Genomic DNA, 19825 nt, shown 5'->3' with positions numbered 1-19825 from the left:
CTTTTATATATTTCCAGTATTTGGCACGCCTTGGATGAGAAAAATATATCTTAACAGAACAGATGACGCCAGCATTATTATTGTGCCCACAGTTATGTGTGACACAACTCATGTATGTCACACAAGAGGATAATGACCTAAAATATATCCCGTCTCTAAACGTTTTCTCACCTGAACAAATGACACCAGCATCCTCACCATGTCCACAGTTGTGTGATCCCCATCCACTGTGCTGACACCCAGTTAGAGAACTTTCCTTTCCTGAACAGCCCACATCATCAAGCCAAATTTGTCCAGTTCCTTGACCAAAGTAAGCAAACTGGGGAGCTTGTAGTGCAGACCCACAGTTTAACTGTCTGCAAACCACCTCAGCATCATTTAAGTCCCAGACATCATCACAGACTGTTCCCCAGATGTTATTGTGATAAACTTCAACTCTGCCAGAGCAACGAGTCGATCCAGACCCAGCCAATAAAATGGGCACACCTGCAAACAAAACACAAAAAAGATATGTTGTGGATATAAGATTCAGAAGTTGTAATATTGTAAATTGTAACTGTAAATTTTAAAGTGGTAGGATGGCTCCGTTAACAGTGAAGTTTAAAAAAGAAAAGGTTAACAGATGGAAATTAAACTAATTCCAAAGTCAATAGAAACTGCTTAAATTTCCTAGTATTAGTTAGCTTTCGCCAATTCTAAAAGAAAATAATGTGTTTGTGTTATTTTAGCCAACATATAATTGGTGCAGGCAGACCCTATACAGATCAGAGCTTTGGCTCAGGCTTAGTTGTCCCAATCCCATCTCCCAGTACCCACACTCCTGACACTGAACCAGCACCTCTGTTAGTTGAAGAACAAGGTGCCTTCTTTTATGTCAAGCAATGTGTCTAATTGCAGGGAGGCCCCTTGGGATTTTTTTCCTACACACTTTTTATTTATTTTGCAATATAATGCATTTGTCACACAACAGGCAGGTCGGCTGGTGAGGAATTATTATAAAAAAGCATTATAAAATTAAATAAAATCTATCTGAGTTCCACTTAGGTCTCATGACCAGTGTTGGGTAAGTTACTTTAAAATAGTAACTTAGTTACATTACTAGTTACTTCTATCAAAAGTAACTCAGTTACTTCAAGTTACTCGTTACTTTCAAAGTAACTAGTTACTAGGGAAAGTAACTTTGGTTTTACTCAGAATTCTCTTGTTAATTTGTTGCTTCCACAACTTTGCCAGTCTTCTAGCTTGCTTACTTGCCACAAGTGCACTGTGCCACCTACCAATAGAAAGGAAAAGATAATGTGCATATTTCCACGAGAGAAATCCCACGCCTGGACCGTCGTTGACTGCTGCCATGATTCTAGCCTACATCACAGCGTCATGTGCGCCTTTCACATCCAACACAAAAACTGCAGTCGTGGTGCTTTGATTGTACTCAGAACTCGGAAATTCTGCCTTCTGAATAGGAAGATGTAGGTAACACCAGACTGCAGATGAGCTGCATACAGGGCTGGACTGGGACAAAAAATCGGCCCGGGCATTAAAACTAGAGACCGGCCCGCCATTATAGGAAAACTCATAAAGCCTTTGAATGAAAACAAACGCTGTTGTGACAGTGATGTTCACTGTTTTGATGGTATATATGCATCAATCTATCAATCCTTTGTTGTAAGATTCAGATTATTATTTTTTAAAAGCTAGACATTTTAAATGAGAATAAGAAAGAAAAGTATTTCTTTGTGCCCACCTCTCCCTGTTAATGCCCTACTTGGCCCCCCTGGCAAAACTTTGCTAGATCCGCACCTGCACAGTTACCAGCTGTCAGCTACCTAAAAAAGGATCCTGGGGTTATCTGTCTCTCAGAAACAGTTCATAACTTCCCTTCAGCTCATTCGTGTCACCTAAAAGGTAAACCTGTTTCTCCATCACCTGTTCAGCTCTGATGATTCAGTAAGGACATCTCCTGGTTTCATCTTCATGTTTCCCTCTCACCAGATAACCAAACCGATATCATGACCAGCAGCTTTTTTTTGCAGCTGTGGCTCAGCAAACATCAGCTGATACTAGAAATTAATATTAAATAAATTCTTACAACAGCTGATCAAGCTTAAACGTGCTGCTGTTGTTTAAGGCGACATCGGCTGGTTTCCTCTTTCTGGCGCAAAGTGGGCGATAAACAAACAAGAGAGCCGATCAGCTGATCATTGATCAGTTTTCATGATTGAAGTAGAAACGGGAGAGGGAGGGGAATGAAAGAAGAAGAGGCAGCTGTGCAGCAAAGACACAGAATAACTCCAGCTTTGTGTCTTTTTCATTGTAGCTGAATTACGGGACAAACTGTTCCTTTTCGCCTCAATAAGAAACGCGTAATATTTTCTCTGAATACCAGACGGGACGGTTGGCAACTCTAATAACTTATGAACAAAATAAAGTTCAACATCATTAACATCATAGCACCCACACAGCTGTATAGAAACTCCGTCATGCTAGCTAGTACGCAGTACGGAAAAAGTCAGAATAACGAAAATAAACTCCACCTAAACTTGGTTTATATCTGACCCAGATAGACTGCAGGTCATAACTTCTTACCTGAAGTTCAGTTCACACTTGGACCGGCGACTGCCTCGGGTCTCTTTTCCTTCTGCATTAACCTTTTGCTAATGTTACAGAATCTGTGGAAGCTCCGCGATAGCCACCACACGAAGTAACGAGTAACGACCCTATCTAAATCCCAGTAACGACTAACGCGTTCCTGATTTTGGCATAATAACTAGTTACCGTGCTCGTTACCACAATAATAACGTAGTTACTGTAACGCGTTACTTAATAACGCGTTAGTCCCAACACTGCTCATGACATAGATACTTTTCAGTTGGCTACACTTAAGTTATATTTGCCAGTACCTTAATAATTTAAATAAAACAATTTTGATCAGTAAAACATAATTTTAAACCATTTTATAGATGAGATTTTAAATTTATATCCAGCCAAAAAGTTAATGGCTATTGATGTAAAGGTACCAATCAATGTAAAAAACAGACAAACAAAAAACAAAAAAAATCTAATAATATTATCATGAAAAATATTAAAATGAAACAAACTGCACATTTCTCAGTCTTGCATAAATTTAAAAAAATCTATTCATCTAAGCAGAACATTGGTCGATGTCTGCACAGAGTTATAATTCTATGTTTGCAACATTAAAGTGGTGGGGCCCAAAGCGATATTTCTTTTTCACGATTCCCAAATCCATGGTGTTACTCCTGCAAGGAAATGTACATTACTGATCGAAGGTTTTAGAATATTTTTTTTAACACATCAATTCGTCTTCTTGTCCAATGAATAGCCTGAAATGATACAAAAGTAAGTAGGCACCCTCAACCAAATTGGGTACCACAGCATTCTGCAGAGCCATGCAGCATCCTCTGGTATGTGCCTAGCTGTTTAGGGGTTCATCCTACAGAAAGATAATAACCCAAAATATAAGATAAAGCTATGCCAGAACTACCTCATGAAAAAAGAACAAGTTAATAAGCTTCAAAACATGGACTTAGAGCCCACTGAGCTGATTTTGAATACCTGGACATAAGAGTGAAAACAAAGCACCATACAAGTGCCACGCATTTATGGGAACTTCTGCAACAGAGTTGGGAAGAACTTTCTGAAGAACATTTGGTTTGCATTGTAGAAAGAATGCCATGGGTGTGTTCAGCTGTTATATCTGCCAAAGGTAGGTACTTTGATGAGTCAATAGAATACATTAAAAAAAACTTCAGTGGTTTATTAAGTCTATTCTTTCATTTCAGCGTATGAAATGAAACAACAGAAAAAGGGTATCTTGGAAAGAAAAGCATCTGGACTTCTGTCCAGATGCTTTTCTTTCCAAGCTCCTTAAACAACGATGACCTGGATGACTGAGAACCTTCATAGACGTATCTTGAAAAAGGTACCTGTCAAATATGTTACAACACAATAACTAACTCAAACTGGATCCTGCTTTTTTCTTCTTATTCGTTTTAAATCGTTTTACATTTTTTCATTGGTATTTTGTTGTTTGATTCTTTATGTTATTTCAGTGTAAATGGATAGGTTTATGAATATAAATATTCTCAGAGTAGAGAGCTTTTTGCCAAATTTAGTTGTTTTTAATTTTTTTTTGATATTTTACAAGATTTATATTTTTTGCAGCACTCTGTTCCATGTTAACTACTAAACCATATAAATAATCCTATAATCTACATAATCAGCTGTAGAGCTAGAGCCAAAAGACAATTTTCATCTAGTCTAGGCTCTCCAACTCCCACATCTGAGTTTGTGAGGACTGCAAAACATCCACTATAAGACAAGTGAACCATGATTTAACTACAAGACCTGAAAAGAACTAAAAGAAAATCATTTTCATCTTTACATGCAAACACAGACATACACACAACAGGTATCTCTTATATTAAAAGTTCCCATTCTCTATATGGCACGCTCTATAGCTACACTGTAGCTTTCAAAAATCTTTAGACTGTGCTGGTGCTCTACACTTGTTATGGTTAATTGGTCCAATTAGTTAACTTTAGATTGTTACTGACAGTGATAAACAGTGATCTCCTGCTTCTTAGAAAAGGGGGACACGATCTCCAAAGTGTCCTTTAGTAGTAGTATAGGTGTTAAAGATAGCAAAGGAAGGAATAAAGACATTAAATCCCCAGTTGTCTTTTGCTCAAACCAATGAGATTAGTACTGCCTCCTTTTTCTTTTCTTTTTTTTAGCTCAGCAGAGAAAACAGCTAAGGTTGAAACTAAACTTAAAACTTGTTCTTGGATATTATAAATACAAATATCCTTACCAGACATCTGTGCACGGCCATCTGAAAAATAAAGGAGAAAATAATTATAAAAAATGTTAAACCAGTGTACTGCACATCATGATTTACATTTTGAAGCATTAGTCAGACAGAAAGTAAATACCTGAAAAGTCAACTTGGATCTACACTGCCTTTTCTTGTTTCCTCAAACTTTCAGAATTGTTTACCTGAACATTTTGGGAAAGGGGCAGTCCAAATTATAATGATGTTGAATTGGTCAAAAATGTACTGTCATAAGTGCTATATATAAAGTATATATGATGCTTGCTCACTACCCAAACATGAAGTGAAAACAAACATTTAGTGAAGACCTTTGTTTTACACACTTTTCCCTGTGCGTTCTCTGTATGAATATGCAGGGTTACAATGATCAGTTTCAACATCATAACGGGTATTATAATAATGTTACAGCTGTACAGCACATTGTTAACCATTTGGGAACAATACCCATTTATAAAGACCAACAGCAACTTGAGAGTTAACAAACCATGTAATTAACCAGTTAGTAAACATTGTTAACACTAAACTAAAACCTGTTTGATGTTTAATGATCAAGTTGTACTTTATCAGTAGTAGTTAACATCATTTCACTGAACGTGGCCCTCTCAGTGAGCACATAGTTACTCTCTACTACATTTCTATTTGTCAATACAAAAATATAATAAATAACCCAATTAACTTGAAATGTTTACATCACTATTGCTTAAATATTTCAAACAGAAAACGTTTTGGAAAGAAAAGGGGACACGAACTGCTGGCTGGACAGAAAATGCATTAGCAGAAAATTGATAAAATGATAAATAAAGTGCTGTGGATCACAGCAGATCCAGGGACTTTACTGAGCTGATCTACATTATAAAGTGAAACATAGTCCTGCTTTCACCTCTAGGTATTTGCTTTTTTACCAGGTGGATTTTTTGACTCTCTTTCTTATCTTGGATCCATCTACAAGCAGGCTACCAAGTGGACTGCTTTGAAGTATAGTAGAGTACTTTTAATTACAACAGTTGTTAAAATCTGTACAGCTGAACCTTAAATTAACATTGTACTCTGCCCAGTCTTCATATAAAATAGGTAAGGTAAGAGAAACAAAATTGAATTTTTTTCTCACCTTTGCATGAGAGAATGATCGTCACAAAGAAACAGCAGACAAACTGTCGGAGAGCCATTGTTAACCACACCAGTCTGAATTTGACTTTTTGACTTTTAAATATGTATGCTGAGCCCCTCCCACAGACCATTTACTGTTGGACACAGGCTGTCCTAAATGGCCTTCCCATCACTAAGCAATGAATGAACATACATATAAAACAAGGTAACAAATCAAAGGACTTGATACTTGAATTTGAGGACATTGCATATTTATACAAAAATTGCATACAGCAGTGGCTTTGCAAGGCAGTGTCAGAGGAGGCTGGTTGGGTGGCTGATTGAGTCCCGGTGTCTGGCAGAGGAGGCAAAAAAAGAAAAGCAATGAAAACAAAGAGTACTGAATTGCAGTCTGAGTCCTGTGTATGTGGGTTGTGCTGGGTGTCTTTGTAACCCTGAGTGTTACAGTATAATTTTGACATTTTCTGTCAATTCTTGAATTTTTTTTTTTTTACCTAAATATCCATCAGGTAAAAAGTCCATTGGTGCCACCGGTAGAAAATTATATCACTGCAATGGATGAGACAAAATGCTGCTGGTTCAGACGTTTACAAAATGCTCTAAATGCTCAACAATAAAAAAAAATTTTTAAAGTCAGTGTAGTTGGATTTAGTAAGATTCAAAGCACTTCAGTATTGAGGAAAAGTGCTACATTGGACATAAATTGGGTGGAGGGTATTATTACACACTTCAGTTTACCAAACTTTTCCTGCTAAACTTTGTGTCAGGGTGTGGTCTGCAGCTCGGCTGCGGGGGAAGGGTGGTGCAATGGGTTCAGGGGGTGAGTGCCAGTGGAGGATGGCTGACACAGCTGGTGTTCATCATTCCTCCCCTATGTTCAGTTAGGTTCTGCCTGTCAGTGTGGTTGCTATTAATTTGCTGTTTTACATTGGTAGTCAGTTGTGACTGTCTTGAGCTACATCTTGCTGCCCTCCTGTGTCCAACTCCCTGATTACCCTTTTTTGTATAAATAACACTGCCTTTACCTTACTCCTGGTCCTAGTATCCTGTTCACCTTTCTGTGTGTTCCTCTTTGGACTTTATGTCAGGGCGACTCGGTTTGGATTCAATCACTGTTGAGAACTCCAGGTTGGCTGGTTGGAAGAGGCAAAACAGCAAAAAGTGACCTCTAGCTTCTTGTTGTCTTCCTGAGCTTGCCCATTGGTCTGGGGCAAACTCAGACTTGAGTTAAATGATTTAATAAATACAAAGACGCAGTTTCTTATTCAGCGGTGGAGACATGACAAAATCGAATACAATAATAAATCAGGTAAATATCAGGCACATTTACGTAAGTAAAATAAAGAAAAAACAACAATTACAGTTATCAAGGACTCAGCAGGGAAAACATTTCATAATTTTACAGATATAAATAAGGTTTTTAGGAAGTTTTACATGAATCTATACACCTCTGACCATGACTCAAATATGGACGATATTCACAAATTTCCTAGTGCTTTAGATCAACCTCATTTAACACAAGCTCAAGTTAGGGTGTTGGATAGCTCTAGATGAACTATTCTGCACTCTTGATAAAATCCTCAATAATAAGACACCTGCTCCAGATGGCTTCCCTGCTGAGTTATACAAACATTTCTGGTGAACCCTGTTCACACCATTTGTAAGAATGATTGAATTTATGATTACCTCTAGAATTTCTCCTACCACGAATACTGCAGTGATTGCCCACTGTCTCTGGTAAATACAGAGAGTCCTTGCATCCCACATAGCAAAAGTAATTCCAGCACTTTTTCATGCTGACTAGATGGGTTTTATTGTAGGCAGACATTCAGCTATTAATACTCCTAAACTTATTAGCTTAATGCAGCTTTCACACTATCAAAAAAGTAACAGTCTAATTGATGCAGAAAAAGCATTTGACAAAGTAAGCTGGAACTTCCTGTTTGTAATATTTTAAGATTAGAAACTAGATAAGAGCATTTTACACATTGTCAATCGCCACAGTCACCACCAATGGATCAGTTACACAAAACTTTACTCTTCATAATGGTAAAGGATGTTCGCTCTCTCCATCGCTATTTCCATTACTCATAGAACCAATAGCTGCAGCTATAAGACAAAACAGCAATATTAAAGGTATTACAACGTCTAATACAGAACACAAAATTCTTCTTTATAAAGATGATGTGTTATTGCTGCTTCAGGACCCCCACTCTTCTTTGCAACAATCATTCAAGGTTATGGATTTTTTTTTTATAGTCTCCAGCTTCTCTGTAAAATTGTAAAAATCTTCTATTTTTATTCATATGTATGAATGAGGAGCATGTAGCACATTTTGTTTCACCCCATAACCTTCAAACAAGCAGTATTAAATATTTAGGTATTAATGTTTCCTCCAAGCTGACAGGGTTGTTCAGTTTTTCACTCCCTTGCTTAAATTGATTGAAGAGGATTTAGGAAGGATACCGACAAAAATTATCTATTATCTAATGATCCATATATCTCCAAACACTTCCTGGTTCAAATCTATTAAATGATCTCTGTCAAAATTTGAATGAAAAATAAAACTCCCTGTATAAAACTTTCAAATTTGCAAAAACAAAAATCTCAAGGAGGTCTAGAAGCACCAAATACAGAACTATATTATCTATCTAATCAACTCAAATATCTTATTAAATGGTTCAGTTGCAATCTTTCTGGTTTTAAGCTGAACAAGCATTCTGCCAAGCCATACTTTTATTAGACCTCCCATTTATCAGCCAAACATTTAAGAAACACCTGCTTTAGATATGCTGTTTTCCACAGCCTCACCTTCTATTCACTCTCCTATTTGAAAGAATACATAATGTCTGTCTGTGGATCAGTCAGTCCTGAGAAGACGAGCCACGGTCAACCCCCTTAACCTTAAAGGGGGTTGGGAAGCGTATCTGTAACCGGAAGGTCGCCGGTTCGATCCCTGGGCTCTCTGTCCTGGTCGTTGTGTCCTTGGGCAAGATACTTCACCTACTGTCTACTGGTGTTGGCCAGAGGGGCCGATGGTGCGATATGGCAGTCTGCCCCAGGGCAGCTGTGGCTACAACCGTAGCTGCCTCCACCAGTGTGTGAACGTGAGAGTGAATGAATAGTGGAATTGTAAAGCGCTTTGGGTGCCTTGAAAAGCGCTATATAAATCCAATCCATCATTATTATTATTAATGCGTGAAAGTCACGTGGTCTGTCAATCTCCATAGATACCAAAATTTGCTGGTAGCACTTTAGTCATATTCATGGCACATTGCAGCATTTCAGTTTTGCTCAAGCAAAGCACAGGATAAATTAAAAATCCTTTTTCATTCTTTACTGTTCTTTGGCGTTACTGTATCCAAGTTCCTATGCGAAGGTCTTAGTAAATGCTGTAGCTCATTAAAGCCTCTGTATTTATTGCAAAATAGGACCATAAGATTTTAAGCAGTAATGCACTTATTCTTGCAGCACTGGTTGTGTGTGTCCACACAACTAGTTATATAAATAAATTACCTGATTCGGTGTTACACGAAAACCATGATTTGTAAATTATTACTGTTAAAATGGGTAGAACTAAACAACTGTAAACTTCATCCTTCTGCTTTTTGAGAATATTTAAAGATATTTCTTGCAACTGTATTATTTTTTAACTTTTTTTTCCTAAACTGTTTACAGTGTACTTTGTTATATTTTTTATTTCAAGTTCAAAATAAAATAGTCAATTAATTAATCTTTAATAATTCAGAAAATGCAGTACAATACATAATTTATATGAATTCACAATAATTAATAATTGATCATTACTGAATCCAAGTAAGTAAAATAAGGGCAAAAAACAAAGCAGAACTACACACTCTCATGAAAAACAAACACAAAGGGAAGAGAAATCATTATCTAACTTAAACACATTATTGAAGAAGACAAAGGTCTCCTGCTATGTGTGTCCTATTTAAGTATTGGTCTCATAAAAAGAAGCGTTTTTCATTAATAAAGACAAAATAATTTGAGGCTTCTTGAATTAATATGCAGGTTTATATTGAAATGGATCCTAACAGAATGATCTTGCTGTTGTGTCTAATATATAGACTTCAATTATAAAGTAAAGTCAAGTAAAATCTAAATTTGATAGTCACTCTCTTTACTGAGACAAACCAAACTCATCACTGTTGAAAATTCATCACAGAAAATATTTGCTAAATCCATTGAAGTTAGCACTCTTTAACAGGTTACGTTTAGCTTACAACTAAATGCAGCACAGCAGTAAACAAAAAGAAAAAAACCCCACAAAAAGCAGATATACTTTATGAAAAATATGGAATGAATCAATAAGGTGCTTTTTAAAGGTTTGATATAACATTAGGTCTTTTTTTATACAGTTTTGGAAACAAACAGACTGAACTATGGACACTTCTCTTTGGGCCTTTTCTTTTCTGGAAGTTTCTGCCAGCTCACTTTTACGTCATCAGATGTCCCTCCCAACGTCTTTTCAATCTGTGTAACAGAAACGAGGATTTAATTGTTGCCCTGTATTTTACAGATTCTCTGGGTAAAGATTAGAAAGTTGTCTCAGTGGAAAAGTAAGCTGTGTGTTTAAAAATTTGACTGTTTAGAGAAATAAGCATGTCTGTCTGGGAATTAGGCAAGTAAATTACCTTACTTGAACAGTACAGAGAAATCTCCATCAACAAATACGAACATCTTGAAGATGAAACTTTACTCTGCATTTAAGAATTCTATAGACGTTACCCATTTCAAGATGTTCTCCCTCACAACGGGGTTTGTCATGTCCACTTGGGAGTTGACATCAGCCAGATTCAGTTTCACCGAGAACTTTTTTCGTGAAGCTGGTGAGATCATAAAATTCTCTTTAATTTTAGTTCATATCTATACAGTTTATATAATTACAGTCACCACCAACATTGGCAATATTTCTAACAGTGGTGTTTATGTGAGTGTCTCAGGTTCAAAACTGGTTTGCACTCATTCTTATGTCAAACTGGCAGCATGTTCTTGTTCTATACAACTTACTGAACAACTACATTACAGTGTAATTGATTGTAATGATGACCCGATGGATGTGAAAGGAAGTGAGCTGAGAGGTGATTGAACATAACTGTAGTAAAGTCTGTGTCAAAGCTGATTGTATTATTTCTCTTTCTCTGTGGATAGAGGTGCATTATAGACAAAATGATTTTCCCAATGAGATATATGATGAAGCAATGGAATAGCTATAATTACCATTTTTAACATTCTGTGGAAGATCCAAAATCTTTCTCACCTGAACAGATGACAGTAGCGCTCTGACCACGTTCACATTTTTTTATTCCAAATCCACTGTGTTTACAGTCAGTTAGAGAACTTTCATTTCCTGAACAGGTCACATTATCAAGCCAAATCTGTCCAGTTCCTGGACCAAACTGAACTGATTGAGGAGCCTTTACTGCCGACCCACAGTTTAACTCTCTGCAAACCACCGCGGCATCATATAAGTCCCAGCCATTATCACAGACTGTTCCCCAGCTGTTATCGTAGTAAATTTCAACTCTTCCAGAACATCGAGTCGATCCAGAGCCAACTAATCTGATCAAATCTATCAGGGAAAAGAAATGATTTCTATGTTCAAATGTTTCTTAAAAAATATGTATTTCACATTAAGATAGACTGATCTGCAATGTTTTTAGCACTGAATTTTATTTTTTACCTGAACAAATGACACCAGCATCCTGACCATGTTGACAGTTGTGCACTCCAAATCCAAGATGCTGACACTCCGTTAGAGAACTTTCACTTCCTGAACAGGTCACATTATCAAGCCAAATCTGTCCAGTTCCTGGACCAAACTGAGCTGATCGAGGAGCCTCTAGTGCCGGTCCACAGTTTAACTGTCTGCAAACCACCGCAGCATCATTTAAGTCCCAGTTAAAATCAGAGACTGTTCCCCAGCTCTTATTGTGATAAACTTCAACTCTTCCAGAGCATCGAGTCGATCCAGAGCCAACTAATCTGATTGGACCTATGAGACAAAAGACATGCTCAATATATGAATTTGTTCCTGATATATAGATTTTGATTTTTCTTAATTGCATGACTGCAATTACATTTCAATGTCTTTATTATCTGAATGTTTTCTCACCTGAACAAATGACAGCAGCATCCTGACCACGTTCACATTTTTTTATTCCAAATCCACTGTGTTTACAGTCAGTTAGAGAACTTTCATTTCCTGAACAGGTCACATTATCAAGCCAAATCTGTCCAGTTCCTGGACCAAACTGAGCCGATTTAGGAGCCTTTACTGCCGACCCACAGTTTAACTGTCTGCAAACCACCTGAGCATCATTTAAGTCCCAGCCATCATCACAGACTGTTCCCCAGCTGTTATTGTAGTAAATTTCAACTCTTCCAGAGCATTGAGTTGATCCAGATCCAACTAATCTGATTGCATCTATCACATAACGGATGAAAGATATTTTAAAATTTCCATTGCACTAATTAAAGGACTCCATGTAAAACGCACAAGAAAAGACTGATCTGCAATGTCTTCTTGTATTTCAGTCTCTCTCACCTGAACAGATGACAGCAGCATCCTGACCATGTTCACATCTGTTTGATCCAAATCCACTGTGTTGACACCCAATAAGAGAACTTTCATTTCCTGAGCAGGTCACACCACTGAGCCAAATCTGTCCAGTTCCTGCACCAAAGTGAGCTGATCGAGGAGCTTGTAGTGCAGACCCACAGTTTATCTGTCTGCAAACCACCTCAGCATCATTTAAGTCCCAGCCATCATCACAGACTGTTCCCCAGATGTTATTGTAGTAAATTTCAACTCTTCCAGAACATCGAGTTGATCCAGATCCAACTAATCTGATTGCATCTATCACATAACAGATGAAAGATATTTTAAAATTTCCGTTGCACTAATTAAAGGACTCTATGTAAAACACACAAGAAAAGACTGATCTGCAATGTCTTCTTGTATTTTAGTGTATCTCACCTGAACAGATGACACCAGCATCCTCAAAATGTCCACAGTTGTGTGATCCAAATCCACTGTGTTGACACGCAATAAGAGAACTTTCACTTCCTGAACAGGTCACATTGTTAAGCCAAATCTGTCCAGTTCCTGCACCAAAGTGAGCTGATCGAGGAGCTTGTAGTGCAGACCCACAGTTTATCTGTCTGCAAACCACCTCAGCATCATTTAAATCCCAGTTATAATCACAGACTGTTCCCCAGCTGTTATTGTGATAAACTTCAACTCTGCCAGAGCACCGAGTTGATCCAGGCCCAGCTAATCTGATCAGACCTATCAGTTAAATGACAAGAACTATGGTTTGATAGTTTATTTAAATTTTTAAAAAAAGGAATGTACGAGATACAAGAACAGACTGCATTGCAATTTTTCACTATCTAAAAATGTATCTCACCTGAACAGATGACACCAGCATCCTCATGATGTCCACAGTCGTGTGATCCAAATTGATTGTGTACACACGTAGTTAGCGAACTTTCATTTCCTGAACAGGTCACATCATCAAGCCAAATCTGTCCAGTTCCTTGACCAAAGAGAGCTGATTGAGGAGCTTGTAGTGCCGACCCACAGTTTATCTGTCTGCAAACCACCTGAGCATCATTTAAGTCCCAGCCATCATCACAGACTGTTCCCCAGCTGTTATTGTAGTAAATTTCAACTCTTCCAGAGCATCGAGTTAATCCAGATCCAACTAATCGGATTGCATCTATCACATAACAGATGAAAGATATGTTAAAATTTCCATTGCACTAATTAAAGGACTCCATGTAAAACGCACAAGAAAAGACTGATCTGCAATGTCTTCAGTATTTCAGTCTCTCTCACCTGAACAGATGACAGCAGCATCCTGACCATGTTCACATCTGTTTGATCCAAATCCACTGTGTTGACACCCAATAAGAGAACTTTCATTTCCTGAACAGGTCACACCACTGAGCCAAATCTGTCCAGTTCCTGCACCAAAGTGAGCTGATCGAGGAGCTTGTAGTGCCGACCCACAGTTTATCTGTCTGCAAACCACCTGAGCATCATTTAAGTCCCAGCCATCATCACAGACTGTTCCCCAGATGTTATTGTAGTAAATTTCAACTCTTCCAGAGCATCGAGTTGATCCAGGCCCAGCTAATCTGATCAGACCTATCAGTTAAATGACAAGAACTATGGTTTGATAGTTTATTTAAATTAAAAAAAAAGGAATGTACGAGATACAAGAACAGACTGCATTGCAATTTTTCACAATCTAAAAATGTATCTCACCTGAACAGATGACAGCAGCATCCTGACCATGTCCACAGTTGTGTGATCCAAATCCACTGTGTTGACACCCAATAAGAGAACTTTCACTTCCTGAACAGCTCACATTGTTAAGCCAAATCTGTCCAGTTCCTGCACCAAAGTGAGCTGATCGAGGAGCTTGTAGTGCAGACCCACAGTTTATCTGTCTGCAAACCACCTGAGCATCATTTAAGTCCCAGCGATCATCACAGACTGTTCCCCAGATGTTATTGTAGTAAATTTCAACTCTTCCAGAGCATCGAGTTGATCCAGATCCAACTAATCTGATTGCATCTATCACATAACAGATGAAAGATATTTTAAAATTTCCATTGCACTAATTAAAGGACTCCATGTAAAACGCACAAGAAAAGACATCGTTTTAACGTTAACTAGTGATGACTTCATGAACTTCTTCACAAATAAAATTTTTATCATTAGAGAAAAAATTACCAATAATCATCCCACAGATGTAATATTATCTACAGCTACTCTTAGTACCATTGATGTTAAGTTAGACTCTTTTTCTCCAATTGATCTTTCTGAGTTAACTTCAATAATTACTTCCTCCAAACCATCAACGTGTCTTTTAGACCCCATTCCTATAAAACTGCTCAAAGAAGTCCTGCCATTGATTAATTCTTCGATCTTATATATGATCAACCTATCTCTAATAATCGGCTATGTACCACAGGCCTTCAAGGTGGCTGCAGTTAAACCTTTACTCAAAAAGTCATCTCTAGACCCAGCAGTCTTAGCTAATTATAGGCCAATCTCCAACCTTCCTTTCATATCAAAAATCCTTGAAAGAGTAGTTGTCAAACAGCTAACAGATCATCTGCAGAGGAATGGTTTATTTGAAGAGTTTCAGTCAGGTTTCAGAGCTCATCACAGCACAGAAACAGCTTTAGTGAAGGTTACAAATGATCTTCTTATGGCCTCTGACAGTGGACTCATCTCTGTGCTTGTCCTTCTTGACCTTAGTGCAGCATTCGATACTGTTGACCATAATATCCTATTAGAGCGATTAGAACATGCTGTAGGTATTACAGGTATTGCACTGCAGTGGTTTGTATCATATCTATCTAATAGACTCCAATTTGTGCATGTAAATGGAGAGTCCTCTTCACACACTGAGGTTAATTATGGAGTTCCACAGGGTTCAGTGCTAGGACCAATTCTGTTTACATTATACATGCTTCCCCTAGGCAGCATCATTAGAAGACATAGCATACATTTTCACTGCTATGCAGATGACACCCAGCTCTATCTGTCCATGAAGCCAGATAACACACACCAATTAGTTAAACTGCAGGAATGTCTTAAAGACATAAAGACTTGGATGGCCACTAACTTTCTGCTTCTTAACTCAGATAAAACTGAGGTTATTGTACTCGGCGCTGAAAAGCTTAGAAATATGGTATCTAACCAGATTCTTACTCTGGATGGCATTACCTTGGCCTCCAGTAACACTGTGAGGAACCTTGGAGTCATTTTTGACCAGGATATGTCCTTCAACGCACATATTAAACAAATATGTAAGACTGCGTTCTTCCATTTGCGCAACATCTCTAAAATTAGAAATATCCTGTCTCAGAGTGACGCTGAAAAACTAGTTCATGCATTTATTACTTCCAGGCTGGACTACTGCAATTCATTATTATCAGGATGTCCAAAAAACTCACTGAAAAGCCTTCAGTTAATCCAAAATGCTGCAGCAAGAGTACTGACAGGGACTAGAAAGAGAGAGCATATTTCTCCTGTTTTGGCTTCCCTTCATTGGCTTCCTGTTAAATCCAGAATTGAATTCAAAATCCTGCTCCTCACATACAAGGTCTTAAATAATCAGCCCCCATCTTATCTTAATGACCTTGTAGTACCATATTTCCCTATTAGAGCACTTCGCTCTCGCTCTGCAGGCCTACTTGTTGTTCCTAGAGTATTTAAAAGTAGAATGGGAGGGAGAGCCTTCAGTTTTCAGGCCCCTCTTCTGTGGAACCAGCTTCCAGTTTGGATTTGGGAGACAGACACTATCTCTACTTTTAAGATTAGGCTTAAAACTTTCCTTTTTGCTAAAGCATATAGTTAGGGCTGGACCAGGTGACCCTGAATCCTCCCTTAGTTATGCTGCAATAGATGTAGGCTGCCGGGGGATTCCCATGATGCATTGAGTTTTTCCTTTCCAGTCACCTTTCTCGCTCTCTATGTATTAACAGACCTCTCTGTGTTGAATCATATCTGTTATTAACCTCTGTCTCTCTTCCACAGCATGTCTTTTATCCTGTCTTCCTTCTCTCACCCCAACCGGTCGCAGCAGATGGCCGCCCCTCCCTGAGCCTGGTTCTGCCGGAGGTTTCTTCCTGTTAAAAGGGAGTTTTTCCTTCCCACTGTCGCCAAAGTGCTTGCTCATAGGGGGTCATGTGATTGTTGGGTTTTTCTCTGTATCTATGAAGCGCCTTGAGGCGACTTTTGTTGTGATTTGGCGCTATATAAATAAAATTGAATTGAATTGAATTGAATTGAATTGAATTGAACTGAATAAAACGGAAGTGCTGATAAGGCCTGCAGCTTTGGAGATAGCTGAAAGCCACGTTGACAAACAACAAAACCAACTGGTATGTTTGAATGCCTAGTCTACATACATTTGGACTCTTATCATATGGACAATGATAGAAACAACTGGAAGAGACATTTATGACACCCTGCAGAACTCAAACCACTCTGCAGAAAGATGTGTGATTTACACACCTGGAGGAGATCATTCCACAAAGCTGGAATGATTTTGAAAATGTTAATTTCTGTTTTTACTATTAACAATTCATTTGCTTGCTCGCAGGATGCAGTTTACCATTGAATGAGATCAATGAGGAATAAGATGACTGCTAACACATTTGTCAACTGTGTACTTCTGCAGTAATTTAGGGTGATTAACAGATGCTGAGTATAAAAATGTTTACACCGAAACTGTCAGACATAAAGTGTCCAAAGCAAAGAAGCTCATCAGAGACCACTCCCATCCTTACCTGGTTGGCTTGCTGCATTCTGGAGGATGATACAGGAGCATAAAAAGCAGCACCATTCAGACTATAAAAGAGCTTCTTACCATAGGCCATCACGCTACTCAACACCCAAGATAAACTCTAAACAGTAACTGAACATTGCTGATCCCTGTGCAATGTCTCCATTAAGTGCAATATGTAATAGTTAAAATACCTCTAATATGTTACTATATCCCTCAATATAGGAAGGCTGCTGCTGAGAAATAGCACTGTTAAAGCTGCCATCATTAGCATTATTACCAATTTTTACCAATGGTAATTCTATGACTGTTTATGTATGTCGGTATACACCAAGCTCATCAGTGCTTCCAGTTTTGCTGTATTCTTATACTTACAATGACAATAAAGCTTAAATCATCTCATCTTACAATGTATCTCACCTGAACAGATGACACCAGCATCTTGTTGATGTCCACAGCTGTGTGCTCCAAATCCACTGTGTTGACACTTAGTTAGAGAACTTTCATATCCTGAACAGGTCACATTATTGAACCAAATCTGTAAAAATCTTCCTTCACCAAAGTGAGCTGATCGAGGAGCCTCCAGTGCTGTCCCACAGTTTAACTGTCTGCAAACCACTTCAGCGTCATTTAAGTCCCAGCCATCACCACAGACTGTTCCCCAGCTGTTATTGTGATAAACTTCAACTCTTCCAGAGCATCGAGTCGATCCAGAGCCAGCTAGTCTTACACCTATCGGCAAAAGACATGACTAATATTGGAAAACATTCCTTATATTTCATTCTGATAAAACATTGTGGGGCGTTTGGGTGGGGTCATTTTATCAATCCATTTTAGATTTAAATTCAAGGTTCGCTTGTTGATCTATTGGTCGCAAACTGAGAAATCGAGTGTGATGTGTATTGACAACATATAGAAAGTACCGTATAAAATATAGAGATTTAATTTATCACAATTTGGAGTGCTGACATCTCCTTCAAAGTCAATAGACTAATCTGTAGTTCAAGCTTTTAACAATGGATTATCAGCACGAGCCTCCTGTTCAACCCGTGCCTATGGAAATGAATGAACATAAATTTTATGACAGTGAGTGCTGTGAAATTTGTACTTCAAACATCAAATATTTTGAAATATAGATATATAATATAAGAGAGAGAGAGAGAGAGAGAGAGAGAAATATATATACATTTTATTGAAAAATGTATAAAGGCAACATCTAAAATGCCCTGGTTAAACAAAGAGTGCAAGAATCTAATGAAGACAAGAGATCAATTACTAAAACAGTTCCTGAAAACAGGTCTAACTCTGGATAGACAGAGATTTACTTCAATGTGGAACAAAGTAACAAGAAGTTTGAGACAGGCCAAAGCAAATTGTTTTATAAATATAACTGAAAAAGCTATCTGGCAACACCTAAATAAATTACTTGGCTGTCATTCAAACAAAAGCAAAAATACAATTGAACTTTATGTAAATAACTCTATTGTTAGAGAGCCTCTATCTATTGCCAGTAACTTAAACACTTTCTTTATTTCATCTGTTAAGGAGATCAGTCAGAGCTTTGACTCAGTCGTATGCTCTGATAATGTGAATGATGCTGGTCAAAATTTGTTCACCATAACTCATATTTCAGACACTGAAGTTGCTAAACTAATTACAGGTTTAAAACAATCTAAAGCACTTGATGTATATGGTATTAACACAAATTTCCTAAAGGAACATATGGATTTGTTTGTACGTCCAACAACTCATGTTTTGAATATGTCTTTCGAACATTCCATTGTTCCAACAGATTGGAAAATTGCTGTAGTTGCACCAATTTTCAAAGCAGGTGTGAAGACTGACATGGCTAATTATCGCCCCATAAGCATGACCGGGAGGGTCATATCTAAAATAGCTGAGAAGTTGGTGGTTAAACTCCTCACTGCTCACCTAGAAAACACCCAACCCTCATTACATCCATTGCAGTTTGGCTTTTGGGCACATCACCCCACAGATACTGCCCTGTGTATGTTAGTGGAGAACTTGAAGAGCTTGCTGGACAAGAATCCCTGTGTTGGAGCTGTATTTTTAGATCTGAAGAAGGCTTTTGACTCTGTAAACCATCAGATATTGTTGTCCAGATTGACTCAGTTTAATATCTCCAGTCAAGCTCTTCAGTTGTTTGCCTCATATCTCTCACACAGGAAACAGTGTGTGGTGTTAGACGGGGTTAAATCTCCATATTTAGACTGTGATACAGGGGTTCCTCAAGGATCTGTTCTTGGGCCTTTATTGTTCTCTCTTTTTATCAATAACTTACCTGAAATACATCTGTCCAAATATATTTGCTCAAATGTATGCGGATTATGCAGTTATATATACGCAAGCAAATAGTGTCCAGCAGGTGGCAAAAGATCTTACAGCTGCTTTAGCATTAATGCATAGCTGGCTGGAGGACTCATGCCTAATGTTGAACACCTCAAAAACTGTCTGCATGTATTTTTCAAAACGCCCCTTAAACTTGAAGCAGTCAAACATATTCCCGGAT

The 19825-nt window shown here is 38.0% G+C and overlaps 1 protein-coding gene across 1 annotated transcript in view; it reads right to left on the bottom strand.

Moving 5' to 3' along the window:
- The window catches only part of LOC146522455 (scavenger receptor cysteine-rich domain-containing protein DMBT1-like), a 52420-nt gene that overhangs the window by 27298 nt on the left and 5297 nt on the right, over positions 1-19825 (bottom strand). The window contains 11 exon segments of the mRNA XM_085154142.1: positions 172-563; positions 10365-10456; positions 10712-10809; positions 11244-11555; positions 11667-11978; positions 12099-12410; positions 12531-12842; positions 12963-13274; positions 13396-13716; positions 13719-14138; positions 14259-14570. Coding sequence (XP_085010268.1) covers positions 172-563; positions 10365-10456; positions 10712-10809; positions 11244-11555; positions 11667-11978; positions 12099-12410; positions 12531-12842; positions 12963-13274; positions 13396-13716; positions 13719-14138; positions 14259-14570 — 3195 coding nt within the window.

The sequence above is a fragment of the Neolamprologus multifasciatus genome, chromosome 3 (assembly GCF_963576455.1).
Source record: "Neolamprologus multifasciatus chromosome 3, fNeoMul1.2, whole genome shotgun sequence".
NCBI lineage: Eukaryota > Metazoa > Chordata > Actinopteri > Cichliformes > Cichlidae > Neolamprologus > Neolamprologus multifasciatus.
This window is presented reverse-complemented; position numbering and strand designations above follow the sequence as displayed.